At 35.6% G+C, this 21,005-nt stretch overlaps 1 protein-coding gene across 1 annotated transcript in view; it reads right to left on the bottom strand.

Annotated features, from left to right (window-relative positions):
- tbc1d32 (TBC1 domain family, member 32) overlaps positions 1 to 21,005 on the bottom strand; it is a 54,913-nt gene that overhangs the window by 25,525 nt on the left and 8,383 nt on the right. Inside the window, exons 15-25 of the mRNA XM_051138661.1 lie at positions 19,653 to 19,795; positions 18,614 to 18,741; positions 17,679 to 17,880; positions 15,688 to 15,767; positions 15,383 to 15,521; positions 13,266 to 13,353; positions 12,852 to 12,970; positions 12,229 to 12,348; positions 10,587 to 10,675; positions 949 to 1,071; positions 642 to 750 (exon numbers count right to left, since the gene is read on the bottom strand). Of these exons, the coding sequence (XP_050994618.1) occupies positions 642 to 750; positions 949 to 1,071; positions 10,587 to 10,675; positions 12,229 to 12,348; positions 12,852 to 12,970; positions 13,266 to 13,353; positions 15,383 to 15,521; positions 15,688 to 15,767; positions 17,679 to 17,880; positions 18,614 to 18,741; positions 19,653 to 19,795 (1,340 nt within the window). The remainder of the gene's footprint in view (positions 1 to 641; positions 751 to 948; positions 1,072 to 10,586; positions 10,676 to 12,228; positions 12,349 to 12,851; positions 12,971 to 13,265; positions 13,354 to 15,382; positions 15,522 to 15,687; positions 15,768 to 17,678; positions 17,881 to 18,613; positions 18,742 to 19,652; positions 19,796 to 21,005) is intronic.

Raw genomic sequence — 21,005 nt, 5'->3', positions numbered from 1 at the left:
GCTTTGTTTGTCAAACACAAAAGCGTGCAGTTTCTTTTTTTTTTTAGTTCCAGTCTTTGTAATAACCTAAAGATGTGTTGAGTCATCAACCAGAGCCTCGTCCTATATGTCATTAATGTCATATCTAGTAATCCCTCAAACTGTCAAATATGCATCTACTGCCTTGTTTACAAATCTCTTTACATCACAACACAGGCTTTATCTGCAAAGCTCTTTTTAGAAGCATAATATTTGTTTTTCGCATTATTCCTAAGAGATATGAGAAACACAATCCACATAAGCAACTGCCAAAGCAGCAGTAAACCCCTCCATAGAGATTATGTTGATATACGAATGAATATGATATTTGAGACCCCATTTATGTTTCTTAAATTCAAAAATAGGATGTAGATAAGGCATCTAAAACACATCCATTGTGCAAAAGCATCCTGTATTCAATAACAGATTAAATCTTATTTAACATACCTTTTCCTAACGGAATGTCTTGCTTTTAAATTGCAAAATAAAAATGTGTACTGCAACCAAATTTAATCCAGTGGCACTTTGCTTCTGTGGTACTGTATCTAGAACATGATCAACTCAACACAGATTATTGTACTACACATACAACTGATAAGCATAGGAAAAGGAGATGCTCTCACTTTCTGCAGGGCTCTTGAAGGAAGTCTCCTCTCATAGGGGCCACCAACTGTACCAATTCGAACCAGGATATGGTTTCTTTCCACAGACAGTCCATCGATGATGAACTCCCTAAGGATGATGAAGCCAGTATAAACAAACAATATACAGAATCAATACACACTGTATCTACAGTAATTCAGCCTCTCAAATGTATGGTAAATACTACAAGTTTTTTAAATCTATTACTTTGTTTGGTTGACTTTGAATTAGTGTGTCGTGCTGAACTATTTTCAAGGGAATACAGGAAACTGAGAGACAGTCACTCACCCTTCACCTGAGGGCGGCTCGGTAACATTGTCCCTCTGACCCTGCAGCAGTAACTCAGAGAGGTTATACTGAGACTCCAGCAGAAGAAAAGAATCCAGGTTACAGCACAGCACGCTCAAGAGCCTGGATGAGCACAGATGGAATAAAGAAGTGTTTACATAGGAAAACAAATAGCAAGTAACATTACTTCAATTTTACATAGCTAAAAACAGAAAATGTTAGTTTTTCACATTTTAACCCTTGTGCGACCTTTTGGACTTTTTGTGTCCATTTCAGTTTTTTTTTTTTTTTTTAATTATTATTTTGCCTGTGTTATTGCCAGCTGCATAAATTTTGGTACAGGTGTGTATTTTTACTGAAATTTTACTATTTCACCCCCATTTCCTTAAATAAATCTATTTTGCACTAGGTACAAAAAATAGTTCCTCTCAGGACCTTAAGGACAAAAATGTCCCCATTGAAACCCATTAAAACTATTTTTTAATCACAGCGCCATTTAACTTTAAAATGATGCAACTTTCATTCTGTTGGCAAGGCTTCAAAATTTAATTTTTTACAACTTTTTTACCAAATGTTGCCTTTTTTTTAAGATTTGGCCAATAAAGCAAATACTTTCTTTTTGTCCATTTTCTGCTTCAGCATATTATAGAGCCAATTGGATAAATAATGCAGCTATAATTGTGTAGGTGTGTTGGTATGGATGTCAAAGTGCGGTTTGTATGTGTGTCAAAAAAATTGCATGTGTGGTTGTAATATTTGAGAGAGAAAAACTGTACTGCAAATCACAAATCCAACCAACTGTTGCTGGCACCTAATGAGGAAAATCTGGTACTGCGCCTAAACAAAATCTTACTGAAAGCTCAATTCTTGAGATATCAACCTCAAATTTGGAACACAACTTGTTTAGATTTATGTATGGAGATAAAATAATGCCATAAAGATTTGCATGTGAAGAGTACGTGTTGTGCAAGTGTACATAAGACTGTAAGCGTAAATTAAATTTGCATGCGCAAGAGAAGCTTTGTAAAAGGGTAAATCGCGTTTCAAGCGTAAGAAAAAAAGATTTGCAGCATTTTACTGTTACTCGTAAGTGTAATTCATGTGTTGTGAAACTGCAGCTTTATGCTTTCGCAAAATAAATACGATCTGCATTCTTCCGACTTCCATTTCTCCGCGCTTACACTTGTGGCACGTTCTTTTCGCTAAAATACGGTCAAAAGCACTGCAAGTCTGTGAACAGTGATTTGCACACGAAAACAACAGTTTGCAAAACAGATTGACTGCGTAGGACCAATATGTATGTGAAAAAACAGACTGTTGCAAATGTCTAAATGACTTGTTGTGTATGTAGGACACAAAGTTGCCGAAATAATCCGATACGTACAGCTCCATCTTTCTTCTTTCTGCGCTTACACTTTTGGCACGATTCTCTCACTCACTGAGTTTTGCAAGCGTGAGGGGGAGGGCGGGGCCACCACTTTCTGTAGCCAATCAAATGAGACTCTCGCGGACTCCATTTACTCTTATCTGATTGGTTCAATAAACACATCACACGCCAAAACATTTATCTTCATTTAGTTTTCGCTGTCGCTCGCTTCCAGTGGAATGGTACTTTTAATGTAGACATACATTAAAAATAAAATAAAATAAAAACACGATATAAGTTGTGTACCAGGCTGTGTGTTCATTCTGAAATTCGAGCTGTGTTGTCATCGTCCTCAACAGGCAATATATGATAGTTTACTGTAATATTGTAATTTTGATGATACCTAATACTAAAACTGCCACGGGGTATATTTTACCCGTGGCTGTTTTTTAAATGTAGCCTACATAACAGACTTTGAATAAAGCATTAAAGTCTCCCAGTCACTGACTTTTACTAAAATGGTGTAATTTACAATCCTCTAAAAATGGTTTAGAAAAGAAAAAAGAAATCAAAACGTGGCATTTATATTGTGCCTATATTTTCGTGCTGTCATTATCTTGCTACTTATGTATTAATTGTAACTAGATTGCTAGGCAGCGCCTTTTACTCACTGAATTAGCAGTTGAGATTCAAAAATAAAGTCAAAATTAGTAAAAGAAGGTGATTTATGGATGCTGAAGAGCACAGAAGCACTAAATGCCATTAGTCAGCATCTGACGGCTCATCTGACTGTGATCTCATATTTAGATGTTTCTTTATGAAAACAGTGGCATAATACACTGAAATAAAATGTTCTTTAGGCCTATAAAAACGGTAGTCGTGCTTGGGTAGAATTTACCCGCTGGAGGTTTTTAGGTATACAGCGACCCCTGGCGGTGCTAGTGTTAAACATGGCCTAGTATCTGTACTAGCAGCATAATTTGTCATTTATAATAACATGCATAATTTCACCTGTCTACTGATCAGGGACGACTCAAATTTTTTAACTAAAATTTGGTTCAATATTGTGAATATAACATATTTTTTTCACTTTAACATGTTATAATTTAAGGGGATTTTACAATTGTTTTTACAATTGAGTGTTAAATACAATAAACAGAGACATGGTCTGGAAAATCGTCAAATTCAGATTTATGTAGCTTTATTGTTATAGTAAAAAGGTTTTATCAAAAGTATAGCACTCTGATACTATTGTTGAGCATTGTCACGTAATGTTTAACATCAGCTATATATTAGGCTATATTATATGATATATGCATTTCAATGTAAAGCCAAACCAATCCAATAATGTTAACACCAGCTAACAATTCAGGATGAACACATAGTCTAGTCTAATGGTACACAACTTATAAAGTATCATGTTTTAATTAAGTTGTTGTTTATTTATTTATTTTAATGTACATGTACATTAAAAGTACCATTCCACTGGAAGCGAGCGACAGCGAAAACTAAATGAAGATAAATGTTTTGGCGTGTGATGTGTTTATTGAACCAATCAGATAAGAGTAAATGGAGTCCGCAAGAGTCTCATTTGATTGGCTACAGAAAGTGGTGGCCCCGCTCTCCCCCTTACGCTTGCAAAACTCAGTGAGTGAGAGAATCGTGCCAAAAGTGTAAGCGCGGAAAAAAGAAAGATGGAGCTGTACGTATCGGATTATTTCGGCAACTTTGTGTCCTACATACACAACAAGTCATTTAGACATTTGCAACAGTCTGTTTTTTCACATACATATTGGTCCTACGCAGTCAATCTGTTTTGCAAACTGTTGTTTTCGTGTGCAAATCACTGTTCACAGACTTGCAGTGCTTTTGACCGTATTTTAGCGAAAAGAACGTGCCAAAAGTGTAAGCGCGGAGAAATGGAAGTCGGAAGAATGCAGATCGTATTTATTTTGCGAAAGCATAAAGCTGCAGTTTCACAACACATGACTTACACTTACGAGTAACAGTAAAATGCTGCAAATCTGTTTTTCCTTACGCTTGAAACGCGATTTACACTTTTACAAAGCTTCTCTTGCGCATGCAAATTTAATTTACGCTTACAGTCTTATGTACACTTGCACAACACGTACTCTTCACATGCAAATCTTTATGGCATTATTTTATCTCCATATTTATGGCTTTAATTTTCTAGCAAGAGTTCCATGTGTTTCATAAAATATACATTTTATATAAAATATTGTTCATAAAACATTTTCATAAACTTAAAGCTCTGTAACTTTTTTTTTTGGGTTTCACTTTTTAAACTTTCTATTTCAGCAATAATCTGTCATGGGTCTTCTTTAAAATGAGACCAAACTTAAGTCTGTGCTCCACAGCTTAAAATTTTTATGACAGTTTTTTGACGTGGACATTTTTGAACACTAAGGACCTATGTGTAACTTTTTTTTTTATTGACGCACAAGGGTTGAACCAGTTAAAAACCCCCCCGACATTTGCATTTAAAATCAGACGTGAAGCATCATTTTTCACATGCTGTCATGTCTGATTGAGAAGTTTAGTATTTCACACAGCCAGCAGCAGTTCTGTGTACACAATTGGTGAATATTAAATTTTAACTCCATGACACATTACCAGGGAAATTAGCATGGAAGCTGAGAGTAATAAATCATGAAATCCTGCACTGGACTGATGAGATGATGATATTCTGTACAAGTGGAGAACAGTATAGTGACACATATCAGTTCTTGAGAACCCAGAGGGAATGAACTGCTAGAATGGTGAGGTGACACAGATTTTCCTCTCTAATGGTTTCTAATGATGTGATTCAATGCAGCTGAGCAAAGCTGATTGTAGAGGATTTTCAATGCAGCCATTAAACAGCACTGTACTGTGACGGAGGTTGAATCAGTGCAGCATCAGCGCTTCGTTTGCAGCTAAAAACTACAACAGTTTTCAATCTACATTCTCTAACCACAAACTCCATCCACTATGAAGGCAGACTCAAGCTGCGTTCCTATTTGCATACTCATACTAAACCTGCATGCCGTAAGTGTTCAAGTATTAGCATACTACAACACTGTATCATTGAGAGTGGATGTAATTGTTATATCCCTACAGTACCTTAAAATTCATATTCATAGAATTCTCTTTCAACTTAAAATGTGCCTTCACACAAAAATGCTGGCAGTGAAGTCAGCAGCCTTAGCTTCCGGACACAGTCTATTCTCTGCTAATGGACAGCGACTGTGATCACAAGAATGAGTAAGCTATACAAAACATAATAACTGTCAGATGTTCGGACACCGATAATCCTAACGGCACTCAGCTCTTCAAAGTCTGGGCAAAGCTAGATGTATTTATGGTGCGCTGATGAAAGATTCTGTGATGCAACACAAAGAAGAAGATATTAGATTAGATTCACAATTGCAAGAGAAAAGGATTTCGATAATCTATTATGTGTTGGAAATACATCAGCAGTGGTGAAAAGCCTATGTACATGGGCCATTCTACAGAATTGGTCCAAAGTCAGATGTGGAAACGTCTTGGGGGAAAAAAGTGTCTTTTTCCAAAAAATTGTATTTATGCAAATTGTATAATATTCAAGGTACACATTTCTAGTAATTGTGTAGTTAATTCTCATATTGTATTTTCAGCAAGTTTTGGAATATTTATCCTCTCCCCAAATTTGTCACTACTGAAACACGGTAATAATTTAATTAAAAGGGTTATATTGACCTATAAAGTCTTCGCTTACATCTAGTTCGTAAATATATATTTTTTGCTATTTTGTTAACATTTTCAGAGGTAAATCTATAACAATTAAAAATTGAACAACATTTCAAGTGTAAGTTATGAGATTTGTTGTATTTTGAATCAAATTTTTTTTGTAAAAAGGTAAAAAGTTGATCATACTGATTAGAGGTCGACTGATATTGCATTTTACCAACAACTAGGTTGGACCACACTGGCCGATACCGATTAATCGACCGATAGTTTATAAAATGGATGCTGAACGGAAAATAAATAGTGCTCTACTATTTAAAAAAAAAAAAAAAAGTAGTCTACTAAATCATACTTTGTAAATGAATAAAAATATTAATATTAATTATATATTGATCATTACAGTCAGTTCATTGTTCATTAATGTTAACAACTAAAAATTTGTAAAATATATTAGTAAATGCTGAAATTAACACACTCTAACAAGGAACAATACTTCCATTCTACAGCTTTTATCACTCCAGCGACGGACCCAACCCGGAAAAAACTATCGGCATGGATTTTTGCAGATAGTTAGTTCCGGCAATCAACTATCGGTGTTGATTAATCGGCAAAACCAATACACTCTTTTCAATACAAGAATATACTTTTAACCAAAAACTATCGTACCATCTTAGTTGATAATTCAGTATACTTATATAAAAAATTGCATAACTGTACTAAAATTCTGCTTATTTCCCCCAAATATGAGGATTATGTGTTCCCTTCTGTCACTACTGAAATAATGATGACGTTTCGAAAGTGACACTTCTGTAGGATAACACTTAAAAAACAAATGATGTCACTACCTAAACTCCACCTAGTGAAAATTTTAGATAGCTCAAAGTTGTTAATCAGCACATGGTTAGCTAGCACAGTTCTGAACAGTGATATGCATATAAAAAGTAAATGTTATGAAATAACTCCCAAACAAGTGTGCTTAATTGCAGAAAAAAAAGATGTTTGGTAGTGACGTCCCTTAAAGTTACACACAGATTTGTCAGTCTTTTGAACATATTTACCTCAAAATAATGAGACCTATCTACACCTTGTAGCTATGAGAGAGGGGGACACAGGAATATTTCCTGATCATAAATTTATGTGTTCAGTTAAAATCAGTCTCAGCCAATAGACAAAAATATATGCTGTTTCGGTAGCGACATGAAAAATGCTTTTTTTGTTTACATAAACTTTCAGAATTTACAAAGAAAATATAAAATAAATATTTTTTTTGAACTTCACTTTTTTAAAAGAATCAAAAAGGTAGAAAAAAGCAACAATGGAAAAAAAAAATACAAAAGTTTTAAAATATAATTTTCATAAGTTCAGGGGTTAGGGTTCGGAAAAGCCACCTCCCAATTGAAAGTACCCACTAAATGATGATTTTATATATATAAGCTTAATAATATTTATATAATATTGTGGGTTTCAACAGATAATAGAAAGATCTTAATAAACATCTAAAATTTGAATACTTAAATGATTTTTAAATGTGTTTTTTGGTTGTGGGACAGCAGTTTACACAAATTCTGTAGAATGTCCCATATACATAATATGTGTATTTGAATATATTTTAAAATGTAATTTAGTCCTGTCATGGCAAAGCTGAATGTTCAGCAGCCATTACCACATCAATATTTAAATTTTTATCTTGACTAAGAAAAATCTAATGTTTTTTACAGATTAGATGCATAAGTAAAAATGCTAGCTAACCACATTAATTTTCATAGTGCACAGTCTCAAATCTGACACAAGGGGGCGATTTATCTATACACGTCTGTGATAATTTAACTACAAATGAGTTCTTGAACTGAAGGACTTAAAAACACACCCTGAGTAACTGAAGGCATGAACTAGAAGCTGATATTTCACAAACTGACTATATTCCACGTAAACACTAGAGTGTAGGATTGTTTCATACAGCATGTGGGTCACTCCACAGACACAACAATCACAGTTTTGTAATTTCTCATAGACCCACACCCATGAACTCATGTTGCTTTATGTACCTTTATACCTTTTGATCCCTGCCATCCCAATAGCCAGATATCTATTACGTAATTATCAAATCACAGATTTATTGCACTCTCTAGTTTCTGTTATCGCTTGTTATTGGAAATCATAGTTTACGGTTACTTGAAGAGTTGTTATCTTAGATAAGTAGCTGAGAATTCAAAAAAAATGAACCTTGACTTATTTGTAGTTCTTGAGTTAAGAGTTTGTTTGGTAAGCTTTTGTACATCATGTACTGATTAAACACTGTGTGTTTTCTTAGTCTTTCTTCCTCTAGGATGGTGCAACCTAGTGGATGTGGACAGGTAGCTAGAAGGTTGTTGGGGAGTGGGGTAATATTACCACAAAAAAAAAAAAAAAAAAAAAAAAAAAACATTTTGACAAATTTTCATAAGCAATTTCTATAGGAATCCATGCAATCAGGAATTTTGCATAAGGATGAGAGGTTTTCATGTGCAGATTTTGCAGTGGGTTCAAGTTGGTCATGTGTATTCTCACCACTGAACAACATAAAGTTTTTTCTTAAGTGACCTGTGTTAGATGTGCTTCATACATCGCTACAATCTTAAAAATAAAGGTGCTTCACGATGCCATAGAAGAACCTTTTTTGTTTAAATGGTTTCATAAAGAACCTTTAACATCTGAAGAACCTTTCTGTTTCACAAAAGGTTCTTAGTGGCAAAAGAAGGTTCTTTAGATTATAAAAAGCTAAGAAAGAGATGGTTCTTTATAGAGCCTTTGACTGAATGGTTCTTTGTGGAACCAAAAATGGATCCTCTATGGCATCACTTAAAGAACCTTTGAAGCACCTTTATTTTTAAGAGTCAAGTCACCTTTATTTATATACCGCCTTTAACAATACAGAATTGTGACAAAGCGGCTGTACAGTATTAAATAGGAAATAGTACATCAATAATGCAAAAGGGCAACAATAAACACTCAATTTTCAGGTAAAGGCAGTTAAGAGTGTACATTGACATATTTTTCCCTGCACAATTTTGCCAATTTTTAAAAAATATTTATATTACATATACATATTTATATTACACACACACACAGATACATATATATTTATTTATTTATTTTATTATATTTTATATATATATATATATACACCAGAATATGCCTGAGGATCTCATGCCACAACTTACATATTGACTTTATTAAGGGAAAGTCAGGAAAACTAACATGACAGCAACAAATAAACAGCACTCGGTTTCATCACCGCAATCGATCTTTGGATTGCCAAAGGCAACTTCCTCTGCACTGAGGCAAAATGCCATATAAAGATTTAGATTCAGGCGGAGTAACACAAACACACGCTAAGAAACACACAGAATGTTTATTTAAAATCTCAATCAAAAATGAGACTTTAATCCTAGATCTCAACTGCCATGCTCCACAGTGTGGATTAAAATGATTGAAATACTCAAGCAAGACACTTTTTCTTATCCATAACATTTTTACACTCAAACAGATTGCCTAATCATATGAGATAGGAAAAAAAAATGTCATACTTCACCACAGTGGTTCTTAACAGGGAAAACAATGCTAAATGCAAATAATAACTTTTGCTGTAAAAGGCCATACATCCAATTGACCTCTACAGTATTTTGGCACTAGCCTAAATAGGCAGATGCCAACATTGGCAGGTTGCTTTGGCATCTCCTCATCCGTGAAAAAGCATCAATAAAACTACACGAGATAAAATAAAACATGATAAAATAAATAGTTCACTTGCAGTGAGCATAAACATGGTTAGTGCCGACCACAACTTGCTTTGTGCAGTGAATTACAGGCTGCAGAGAGCATGAAACCATCATCACAGAAAATCTGTTTAAAATTCAGCTTACATTCTGCAATACATACTGTTGGTCTGTTAATATTAATGCATGATTTTTATCACTACCTTGTTCTTAATACTCAATTATTTTGCCTTTTTAGAGACATTCAGGTTTCTAAAAAAGGCTCTTTATGAAATGTGGAGGGCTACGGTATGTATATTCATAATGATAATATTGACATAATCCTTTTTAATATAAATACCACTGGAAGAAGAGAAAAGAGTGCTGCAGCACTATTTATCTATGTAAATGTGAACTTAGCCTGCGGTAAGTGACCTAAAGCGCTAAACTCATTCTGTTTCTTATAAAAACAGAGAATTTATTTTTAAACTATGTCAATACCTTGATATATGTAGACCGAATGCATTAAAAGTGCTCCTTTAAAATGAGTAGGTGGATTACACCAGTCAATTCTACTTCCTTTGAGAGCCTGAGAACTTATTCATATCCTGGTATCACCCTGTCTGGCATTAATTCAGGATAATCATAGCACAGAGAACACAAAGAGCTGAATCAATCAGCCATTGATCCCCAGAGAAGAATGAATGGAGAAAAAAGGCTAATCAGATAATAAACCTCTATAAAGACCCTCTATCAGTTCTGTGCCCTTCCTGTCCATTTACTGGTAGTGAGGACTGAACTATTGATCTTACCTCAGGCCAAACGTGTGGGATTGCTCATAGTTGAAGAGGGAGTGAATCTTCGCGTCAGAGTTAATAATGATGAGGCGGTCCATCAGGTCCTGACGGGAAGAATGAGTGAGCGATTATTAAAACGATTTGCACGATTTCAAAATAATTGTGACAAAAGCCACAGCTATTTCTGGGATGTGCAGCACAGCACTGGTCAAAGCCTGCCCTCAAATGATCATGATTTGAACTGCAAATTAAGAAAATCTTTGCTGTAAAATGCCACATTCACCAACTCTTTTGACAGAACGAACAGTACTGATTAAAAAGACAGGTATGACTCTCAGACACTAGTCAAATATGTATTAGTCTTGCGTAGCCAATAACCACCCACTTAGACAGGAAGACACCATCTGACCAACACTTGTAATGACCAACCACAATTCATTTTGTTGTCATGTACCATTTATGTAAAAAAAAAACAAACAAAAAAAAAAACAGGAAAATTAGGGAAAATGTGGAGAGACTCTGATATAATGCATAAAACAGAGTATATAATACACTACCTTTCAAATGTATGAAGTGTTTTTTTTTTTAAAGACATCAAGACGTCTCATGTTCAAACAAGGCTGCATTTAATTGACTAAAAATAGAGTAAAAACTGTTCTAATATAGGTCTACTGATGTGGTGCTCAACATTTCTTATTACAGTTAAAGGTTTTTCCCCATATAATGGACTGATATGGTGCCTCGAGTTTGAACTTCCAAAATTTAAACGTGGCTTCAAACGATCCCAAATGCGGTTGTAAACGATCCCAGCTGAGGAAGAAGGGTCTTATCTAACGAAACGATCGGTTATTTTCATTAAAAAATACTATTTATATACTTTTTAATCTCAAATGCTAAAAGAGCGATATAGGATGATTTTGAAGTTGAGGGAGAACATGAGATGGGAATTTTTCGACATACCCTAACTGTCATGAAACAAACAGAGGTGGGGAAAAGCAAGACTAGACAAGCGTTTGACATTGGAGAGTATATAACTTGCATTATTTTTATGAAAATAACCAATCGTTTCGCTAGATAAGACCCTTCTTCCTTGGCTGGGATCATTTACAACCGCATTTGGGATCGGGGCACCATATCAGCCCATTATATGGAGAAAAGTCCTGAAATGTTTTTCTCAAAAAAAAAAAAAAAAGATTTCTTTATGACTGAAGAAAGAAAGACATGAACATCTTGGATTACAAGGGGGTGAGTACATTATCTGTAAATTGTTGTTCTGGAAGTGGACTTCTCCTTTAAAAACAGTTGTGCTGCTTAATATTTTTGTAGAAACAATGACACATTTTTCCAGGATTTTTTGATCAATAGAAAGTTCAAAAGAACAGGATTTATTTGAAGCAGATTTTAACCATGTGAAAGTCTTTACTGTCACTTTTGATCAGTTTGATGCTTACGCTGAAGTATTCACTAGATAAAAGGAGTTTTGAATGGTAGTGTTCATGGATAACTTTCTACCTTTAGTCTGTTTCTTTAGGGAAAATCACTCAATACATCAAGGTCAGTGAACAGACTGTGGACGGTTTATGATTGTAGGCTGAGACTAGACATGTATAGGCCAGTTTGGGTTTGAGAGGCAGGCTGTCCAGTCTATTGTACTTACCAAAACTGATGTGGCCATCTCTCTTAGATTGTACTCGGCTTTGTTAGGAAGCGCTCGATGTCCCAGCAGCTCCCACACGGCGTGAGGTGAAGAAAGCAGATTTACTAGAGAGAGGAAGGACTGAACACACACAAAAATCAGTTCACTCAATTTTCTCACATAATCGTCAGACCGATATTTTTTTTTTTACAAAGAAGTAACTTATAAAATAGCCATTCTAATATTCATATTTAGGGTCAAATAATGTCAGAGCTATTTCATTTGTGTGTGTGTGTGTGTGTGTGTGTTAAGGTTTATTCCAAACAAAAAAGTGTTTTTATAACCTTTTATCAAAATGTAATAACTTGCTACTGGATAACGTTAATCAAGTAAAATGAGCTGTGAATATAAATTCATGTTGACTTTCAAGTGGTCTGTGGTTGATTGTGTGCACTTTTGCTAAAATCATTTATTCATGGAATTACTCAGTGTGGCTTTTACAGGCACACTGTGGAAATTGGAAATCGAAGCCTTATCTAAATCCATAAGATCTCAGTGAACCATAGCTTTTGCTTCTAAATTACTGTAAATAGTAAAGCAAATCTGAATATTTATTGCAAGGTAAACGATGGGGGAGTCATAACCTTGAGGCAGCTCCTGTCGATAGGGTCCATTGGAGTAGATTTTGGATGGACCACCCTTACATCCTCTCGACCACACTCTAAAGCTGACCACAGCTCCACCACAATTGTCTGGACAAATCCTGTAAACCCACTCAAAGTTTAACTAGTTTAACAGCCTCACATTCTAGTTTCCATGTTAAAACATTAGCCTCCATACTGAGTAACACTGTTTCAGTAAGTACTGTCATGTACAAGCCCTAAGTCAACAGTAACAGGAAATGTAATGATTGCAGAAACACTAACGATATAAAACACATTCAGTACATCTTTAACATGACCTTTGCTGTCTGAAACTATGAGGGGAAAATATAGAAGACGCTGCCCTTGACTCTCAAGATGTACATTAAACTGGTCATAAATAAGTCTTCTAGGTACCTGAGCTTTGCAAGGCCGCGATGCCTGGGGCTGTAGTGGCCACCTGGGTCACCATCACACCATAACCAAACTTTTCACACCTGCTGACCTGAGATTAGAGAAAGAATGGAGGAAATAAACATCAAGAGATTACCTTTCTGAGTCTGAAAATATGTAAAAACTAGGGTTGTCCTCGACTAAAGATTTTTCTGGTCGACTAGTAGTCATTCATTTTAAGCATTAGTCGAATTTTACCCGCACATTTATTAATAAACCATATAAATAATAATAATGAGCCTTTATTTGCCTACATAGCCCAATAGGCACACGTAAAAAAGCTTGCCACAGCGCAACGGCAGATATAATAATTGTGAATGACTGCATTAACGTTTTAATAATTTATTGATAAACTAGTGCTTTCTTTGTTTTTCGGCTTAAGAGACGAAGTTGGCAACAGTTACTCGTCATCTTCGCAGTATGGATGTGCCTGTGTGCATACATAATCGGAGAATATTTGTTTTCTATTTAAACTGGTTAATTTAAATGTAGACATTTCACTCTCTACAGATATATTTTTCATGTCTGTAAAACAAGTATACACAGAGTTTCAAAGTTTCACGCTCAAGTTCACAAAAACCGAGACGGCAGAAAGCACATCCTGTTTGCTTTAATTATTTTACAAAAGCACAACGTTTCATTGTTATTCAGAGTGCACACAAAAAATGTACAGCCTTTACAGATTTGAAGGATGTATTCATTTTATCTAAATGACCAAAAATATTCAAGTGTCCGCACCGCCGCCTTCATCTGTTATGTAGTGAAGGCAGAGTAAAGTTGCAACTACATACATCTTTCAGATGAACAGCCATATTTGAGGTTGATGAATGATAGGTGAGTGTTTAGATGTCCTGCTCGATGTACTGTATTACCACATACACCAGTAGTCAGTGATCTGTCCGTCACGGACTGCGTGACTTTGCCACTTCCTGTGAATTTTTTTTTCCATGACTAAGCGACGAATAAAAATTTGGTCGACCAAGCCTCTTCTAGTCGACTAGCAGTTAGTCGACTATTACAAATCATTATTATAAACTTAAACCATATTTTTACTTTTTTTAATCTCTAATGAAAATGTGCGTGATGCTTGTACATGCAAAACTCACTAGGGCACTTTGAGCTGTTGCTACATATATTACCCATATGATGAAACAATGCTGGCCACCATGCTATGGTCACATGACCATTATTAGATCCAACAGCAAAACACAAATAAACATAAATAAATATTTAAACCTGTACAACTTTTTTTGGAATAACTGAATGACTTGAGAGTGAAGAAAACATCTCAGATTTTTTTGGGGGGTGGGGGTGGAGGTGGACTATCCCTTTACTATGAAATACCACTTCCGCCACTAAATAAAGAATAAAATAAGGTAATTGTGAATTTTATTTCACAATTCTGACGTTTTTTCTTTTTTTGCAATTGCAAGCTTACATCTCAAAATTCTGACTTTTCTCAGAATTGCATGATACAAACTCGCAATTCTGACTTTTTGTTCTCCAATTTGTGAGATATAAACTTACAATTCTGAGAAATAAAGTCAGAATTTCGAAATACAAACAATTTTTATATTTTTTTCTCAGAATTGAGTTATACAAACTTGCAACTGCATTATAAAGTGCAGTTTTTTTTCCGCTAAACTTGCAACTGTTATAACGTCAGAATTGCGGGATATAAACTCACAATTACTTTTTTTCTCAGATTTGTGAGATATAAACTCGCAATTGCAAGTTATAATGTCAAATTCTGAGAGGTATTCACTGATATTTTCTCTGAGTTGCGAGTATATCTTTCACAACTGGCATTTTTCCTCAGAATTGAGTTTAAATTTTGCAATTCAGATTTTTTTTGTACAACTGCGAATTAATATCACTCAATTCTAAGAAAAAAGAAGTTTATACATTGCAATTCTGAGAAAAAAAATCTGAATTTCAGGTTTATATCTCACAGTTCTGACTTTTTAAACTCACAATTGTGTTTATATCACATTTCTGAGAGAAAAAAAGTCAAAATTGCATGTTTATATCACATTTCTAAGCTACTAGCCACTGATATTAATGGCATCTGATTATAATACCTGTAGTTTTTTGGTGAATCTTGAGAACATGTAGGTGACACACTCATTGATGGCTCCAGTCTGTTGGAGGAGCAGCAGTCCTTTTGGTGTGGCAGCAAAATTCAGCAGATTGTCCAACAGCATCTCTTCCCAGGCCGCCCTGCAGAACAAGGACAAAGGATTCAGCAAGAATGCTAATTATTTCTTGTTCTTGTTGATTCATTCCCACAAAACAGCACTGGCAGGCCAAGCTCAAGTTTAGCACAGAAACAAACAGCTTGTGTAGGAACAAGAGAACACTGGAGGCGTGACTGAGAGATACTCACACGCTCTGCAGCTCCTGGGAAGCCATCGCTGGGGGAGCTCCAGGAACAGGAGTGGGAACTCTCTCCGACATCGAGCTTGTCTGTGGGGGAAGAGAATTCATTGTCAGGCTGGACTGCTACACAGCATTTAAACCCTTCGGCTAAATAATGAGACAACACGTTGAATGCAATGTTGATTCCTCACACCGCTTCAACTCGCCCTTAAGAAGGCAGGGGAATCCCGGGAGGTTTCATTATTGACAGCGCAGCACTTTACTGCTTCTTCTGTATTCTACAAATCCTCTTCACACAGCCCACAGAATGGAAGTTCAGCAATTCTTCCAAAATTAATACTGTTTTGCTTGGGGAACAGACATTGCAAGCTTTAAAGCTGCTGTCTAGAATAGGCTGAAAAATTAAGGCTTTATTTTGGCAGTGAGAGGGCTGATAATAACAGAATATAAAGTTTCAATAGGCACTGGTAAAACGTCTGGCAAAAACATGATTAATATGTGAAAATATGTTTACTTGAAAACTTACTTTCTTTTAATACAAATGCAATAGGGTAGTTCACCCAAATATGAAAACTCTGTCATTAACTACTCACTCTCATGTCATTCCAAACCCGCAAGACCTTTGTTAATCTTTGGAACACAAATTAAGATATTTTGATTAAAACTGAGATCTTTGTGACCCTGCATAGACAGCAAAACTATTGACACGTTCAAGGCACAAAAAGGTAGTAAGGACATCATTAACCCTTTAACTGTCATCGTCCCCCATGTGGGATGCTTAAGTTTACTTCACCATATTACAAACAAATCCTAATCTAATCATGACAAACTATACATCGTTGGAAAGGTCTAAGACTCCTAAATAGATATTTTACCATATTTTTGTTTTAGAAATTATGTAGGAAAAGTAATAGATTAATACATGTCAAGAGTGCCATTAAAAAAAATCTACATCATAACATGAGTTCTGACCTTTGTCACAAAAGACTTTCTTCATTGTCTTTTTCCCTATCACGCTTTAGATATCATAAGAAATTATATATCAGCTCAAAACTTAAAATCTCAAAATTCATCCTTTGAAAGGCATTTTAAAATCAGACATTGCATTACCATGGGAAATGTACATTACAAAATGTTTTCATTCATGAATTATAAAAAATTACATCTGGATAGGGCAATTTTATGTCTGTGTTCAAAAATGGGAGTGACAGTTAAAGGGTCAAAATAGTCCATGTGACATCTGTGGTTCAACCTTAATTTTATGAAGCTACGAGAATACTACAACTGTCAGTTTTCGACTCATTTATGAGAGTACAAGATGCATTGAACCACAGACACCTTTCAGGGCCTTGTACATGTCAGGTGCGTTGATATCTATGGAGGGTCAGAAAGCTCTTGAATTTCATCAGAAGTATCTTAATTTGTGTTTCGAAGATGAACACATGTCTTACAGGTTTGGAATGGCCTGAGTGTGAGTAATTAATGACAGGATTTATATTTTTGGGTGAACTTTGGGTGAAAATGTATGCTAGGAGTTTAAAACTTTGGGGTCAGCAACAGTAGTGTATTTGTCAGTATGTGACAGGGACTGGTCAGATTCCCAGACAAAAATTCATCATACAATTCAGTAAATCACGTGTTCCAGTCAGTGATAAACATGTTAGTAAAACATTACAACATCTGTGACAGACTACATGAGTAATTTTATCTACGGTTAACGGATTACTTATTAAAGTTACCAAAATTCTGTAACTGACCTCGTAACACTCATACAACCACAGACAAACATAAATCTAGACATAATAAAATTCTTGTTTTTATATATTCATTGACAGGAAAACTTAAAGAGTGTAGGCTTAAAGTCCACAAGGGCATCACCATACACTCTTGAGGTGGTGTACCTCTGTTGTTACTGCATTGTAAATCTGGAATAAACAGTCAGCTAAAGACTAAACAGGAAATAACTGAATTAGTGAGGTTAGTGTGCATAAAGGTCACCGTTCTCCAGGCTTTAGCAATGCACTCGTGCAGGCTGTATGGCCGTAGAACTTGCAGGCCCTCGCAGGTGTTGTACATCTGCCGGCAGACGAAGATGAAGGCCCCGCTCACAGCAGGAGGAATCTCTAGCTCGCTGAACACATGCAGCTCTTTTGCCAACAGCCTCTGGGTAAACTGCACAATTACATGTGCTGCTGAAATACTGTGGAAATAACAAAACATGTTACAGTATAGTATTATAATAATTCTATACTGTATTAAAGGCACAATATGTAAGTTTTCGCCGCTGGAGGGTCCATATTCAAAACAAACAAAGAACCAAAGGCGTAGTTTGATGATGCCGTAATTGAGTATGGAATCATGGGAGTTGTAGTCTTCTTCCCCACAGCTGATGCAATCTGTCGGGAATTATGGTCACTGTAATATGAAGCAGGGTGGGGCTGAAAGTCGTGGAAGCAAAACTAGGACAATGGAGCGATTGCTAATAAAGGATGAGCGTGATACATGGCACGAAAGCAGTGGAGCTTTTATTATTCCACCATCGACTGCTTCCGCTTCTTCTTTTAATCAAAAAATCTCACATATTGTGCCTTTAAATTACCTGGGTCTGTGGATAGCATTTTTGTGATAGCAATTTAGTTTTTAACTGCCCCATCGTTATGGACCAGTAACTGGTGGTGTACAAATGTAGTCATTGACAGCTTGGGCTATTCTATTCTATTCACATTAAGTTATTGTTTCTTTCACCAAGTACGCTACAACTCATCTCACTGAAGACACAGGTGTCAAAGGTTCCTTTCTTTTATTAAGAAGCTCGTTCTTTCATCTATGCATGCTGATGATATATATGGCACAAGTGCCGACTGGCTCAAGATGACACTAGCAGGAAGAAGAAATAATGAATGTAACCTGAGAGCAAAATTAGATTTACTTACCTTTCACCCTCGGCCGAGACGAGATTTCTGTCATAAAGCAGGAGTGATAAACCTCGTTCAGTGGTAGCGATCCTCGCCAGTGTGTCTGCTGTGTGAGTCAAGGCACTTTCTAGGGAATTTAATTTGGGCTGCAACAAAAGACAAATTGAAAATGCTTGGGGTGAACAGTATAATGCATATAAAATGCTGCAGATGAGGTCTCTGATGAGATGTTATATAGAAGGTTACAGTTTGATTTCAAGATTTAAATTAACATTATGGAAATTCTTATACGTAATGTCACAGAGTTGCTACAGAATCCATCTGCCATTAAAGGATTAGTTCACTTCCAGAATAAAAATCTCCTGATAATTTACTCCCCATTCAGATGCGAATGCACATCGCAGAGCTAGTGCAAGATGAGCATTTGTGGTTAAAACGTGTATATATATATATATATATATATATGTATATATTTAGAAAATAACCAATCGTTTCACTAGATAAGACCCATATTTCTGCACTGAAACTGCAATTTGGACCTTTAACCTGTTGGCCTCCATTGAACATTGAAGTCCACTATATAGAGACAAATCTTAGGATGTTTTCCTCAAAAACCTTAATTTCTTTTTCGGCTGAAGAAAGAAAAACATGAACATCTTGGATGACATGGGGGTGAGTAAACTATCAGGAAATTTTTATTCTGGAAGTGAACTGATCCTTTAATGTAGTATGTGTAAAATTATGTACATGTACGATAATATTCAAAAGTTTAGGTTTAGTTCAATGCTTTTTGCTTTATATTTTAAAGAAATTTAGCATGCAAGCTGTTTAGTTGCACCCTGGAAATGTATATACTGTCGATACACAGTATGTTGTTGTGTTTTAATGTTACAATAAATGAATAAACAAGTGTGTGAACTACTTGTGAAGATCCACAACATTTTCCATACAAATTCAATGAAAAGTAAAATTATATAAAATTGTAAAACAGGGCCTAGTTTAGAATGATTTCATAATCATGTCTAGACTCTGATGGGAGTGTTCACATTGTGCTGACCAGCTTTCCTTTGAGCAGGGTAATAACAGGAGCCAGCAGAGTTTCTATAAGAGGGATTTTGTAGAGACACTCCACAGCACACTCGGTGCGGTCACACAGGGTCCTTAATACCTCCATCACAAGATTAGTGGGGGACAGGGAGTCTGGAGAATACACACACGCACACACACACCTCTGTGATAACTCATTAGGAGCTTCAGGACACCTTGGTTGTTATCAGCCTTAAGTGTTACTGCAGAACTCAGTTAATGAATGATTTAAAGTGCAGTATAAACTGTCCAATGACGACAAACCAAGAGAAAAACAAAAAACAAATGGAAAACATAGCCTAACTATGTGGTTCAATATGTGATTTGTGCTTTATGCTACCTGGTTAAAGCATGGTTCACCTGAAAATGAGAATTCTGTCATGATATGCACCAAATTTGTAAGACTTTCTTTCCACTGTGGAACCCAAAATAGAAATGTTGAATAATCTGAGGGCTGTTTTCAACGCAATTACAGAAGATGGGGATTGAAGGTTTCAAACATTAAAAGGGACTTGGATATTCTTCATGCATTTTTCATTTTGAAAGCAAGTCATATATGTTTGGAATGACAAGAGAGGGAGTAAACAATGACAGATTTTTCATTTTAAGTGGAAAAAAACATCCTAATAATTAAAGGAGAAGTCCACTTCCAGAACAAAAATTAACAGATGATGTACTCACCCCCATGAGTACTCATGTCTTTCTTTTTCACAGTCATAAAGAAATTATGTTTTTTTGAGGAAAACATTTCAGGAGTTTTTTCATATAATGGACTGCTATGGTGCCCCGGGTTTGAACTTCCAAAATGCAGATTAAATGCTGCTTCAAACGATCCCAAATGCAGTTGTAAACGATCTCAGCCGAGGAAGAATGCTCTTATCTAGCGAAAAAATACAATTTAAATACTTTTAATCTCAAATGTTTGCGTCTTGTCTTGCTCTGCCTGAACTCCGTGTATTAAGGTTTATTTAAGGTATATCGAAAAACTCCAATCATATTTTCTCACTCAACTTCAAAAATCATTTTAAAATCATCCCACATCGCTGCAGAAGTACCGACCCAGTCTTTGCAAAGTGAACATGCAAAGAAGATCAAACACCCTTGACAAAAAAAGTAAAACAGTGATATAGGACAATTTAGGACAAAGAGGGAGTTTTTCGGCATACCCTAACTATCATGAACCGGAAAAAAACAGTTCAGGCAGAGCAAGACAAGACAAGCATTTGACATTAAAAACTGTGTGTATAAATTGTATTATTTTGATGAAAATAACTAATTGTTTCGCTAGATAAGACTACTCTTCCTCAGCTGGGATCGTTTACGG

This window comes from Labeo rohita, chromosome 20, assembly GCF_022985175.1.
Source record: "Labeo rohita strain BAU-BD-2019 chromosome 20, IGBB_LRoh.1.0, whole genome shotgun sequence".
Classification (NCBI taxonomy): Eukaryota; Metazoa; Chordata; class Actinopteri; order Cypriniformes; family Cyprinidae; genus Labeo; species Labeo rohita.
Note: the sequence above shows the minus strand (reverse complement) of the source record. Positions and strands in the feature narration are given on the sequence as shown.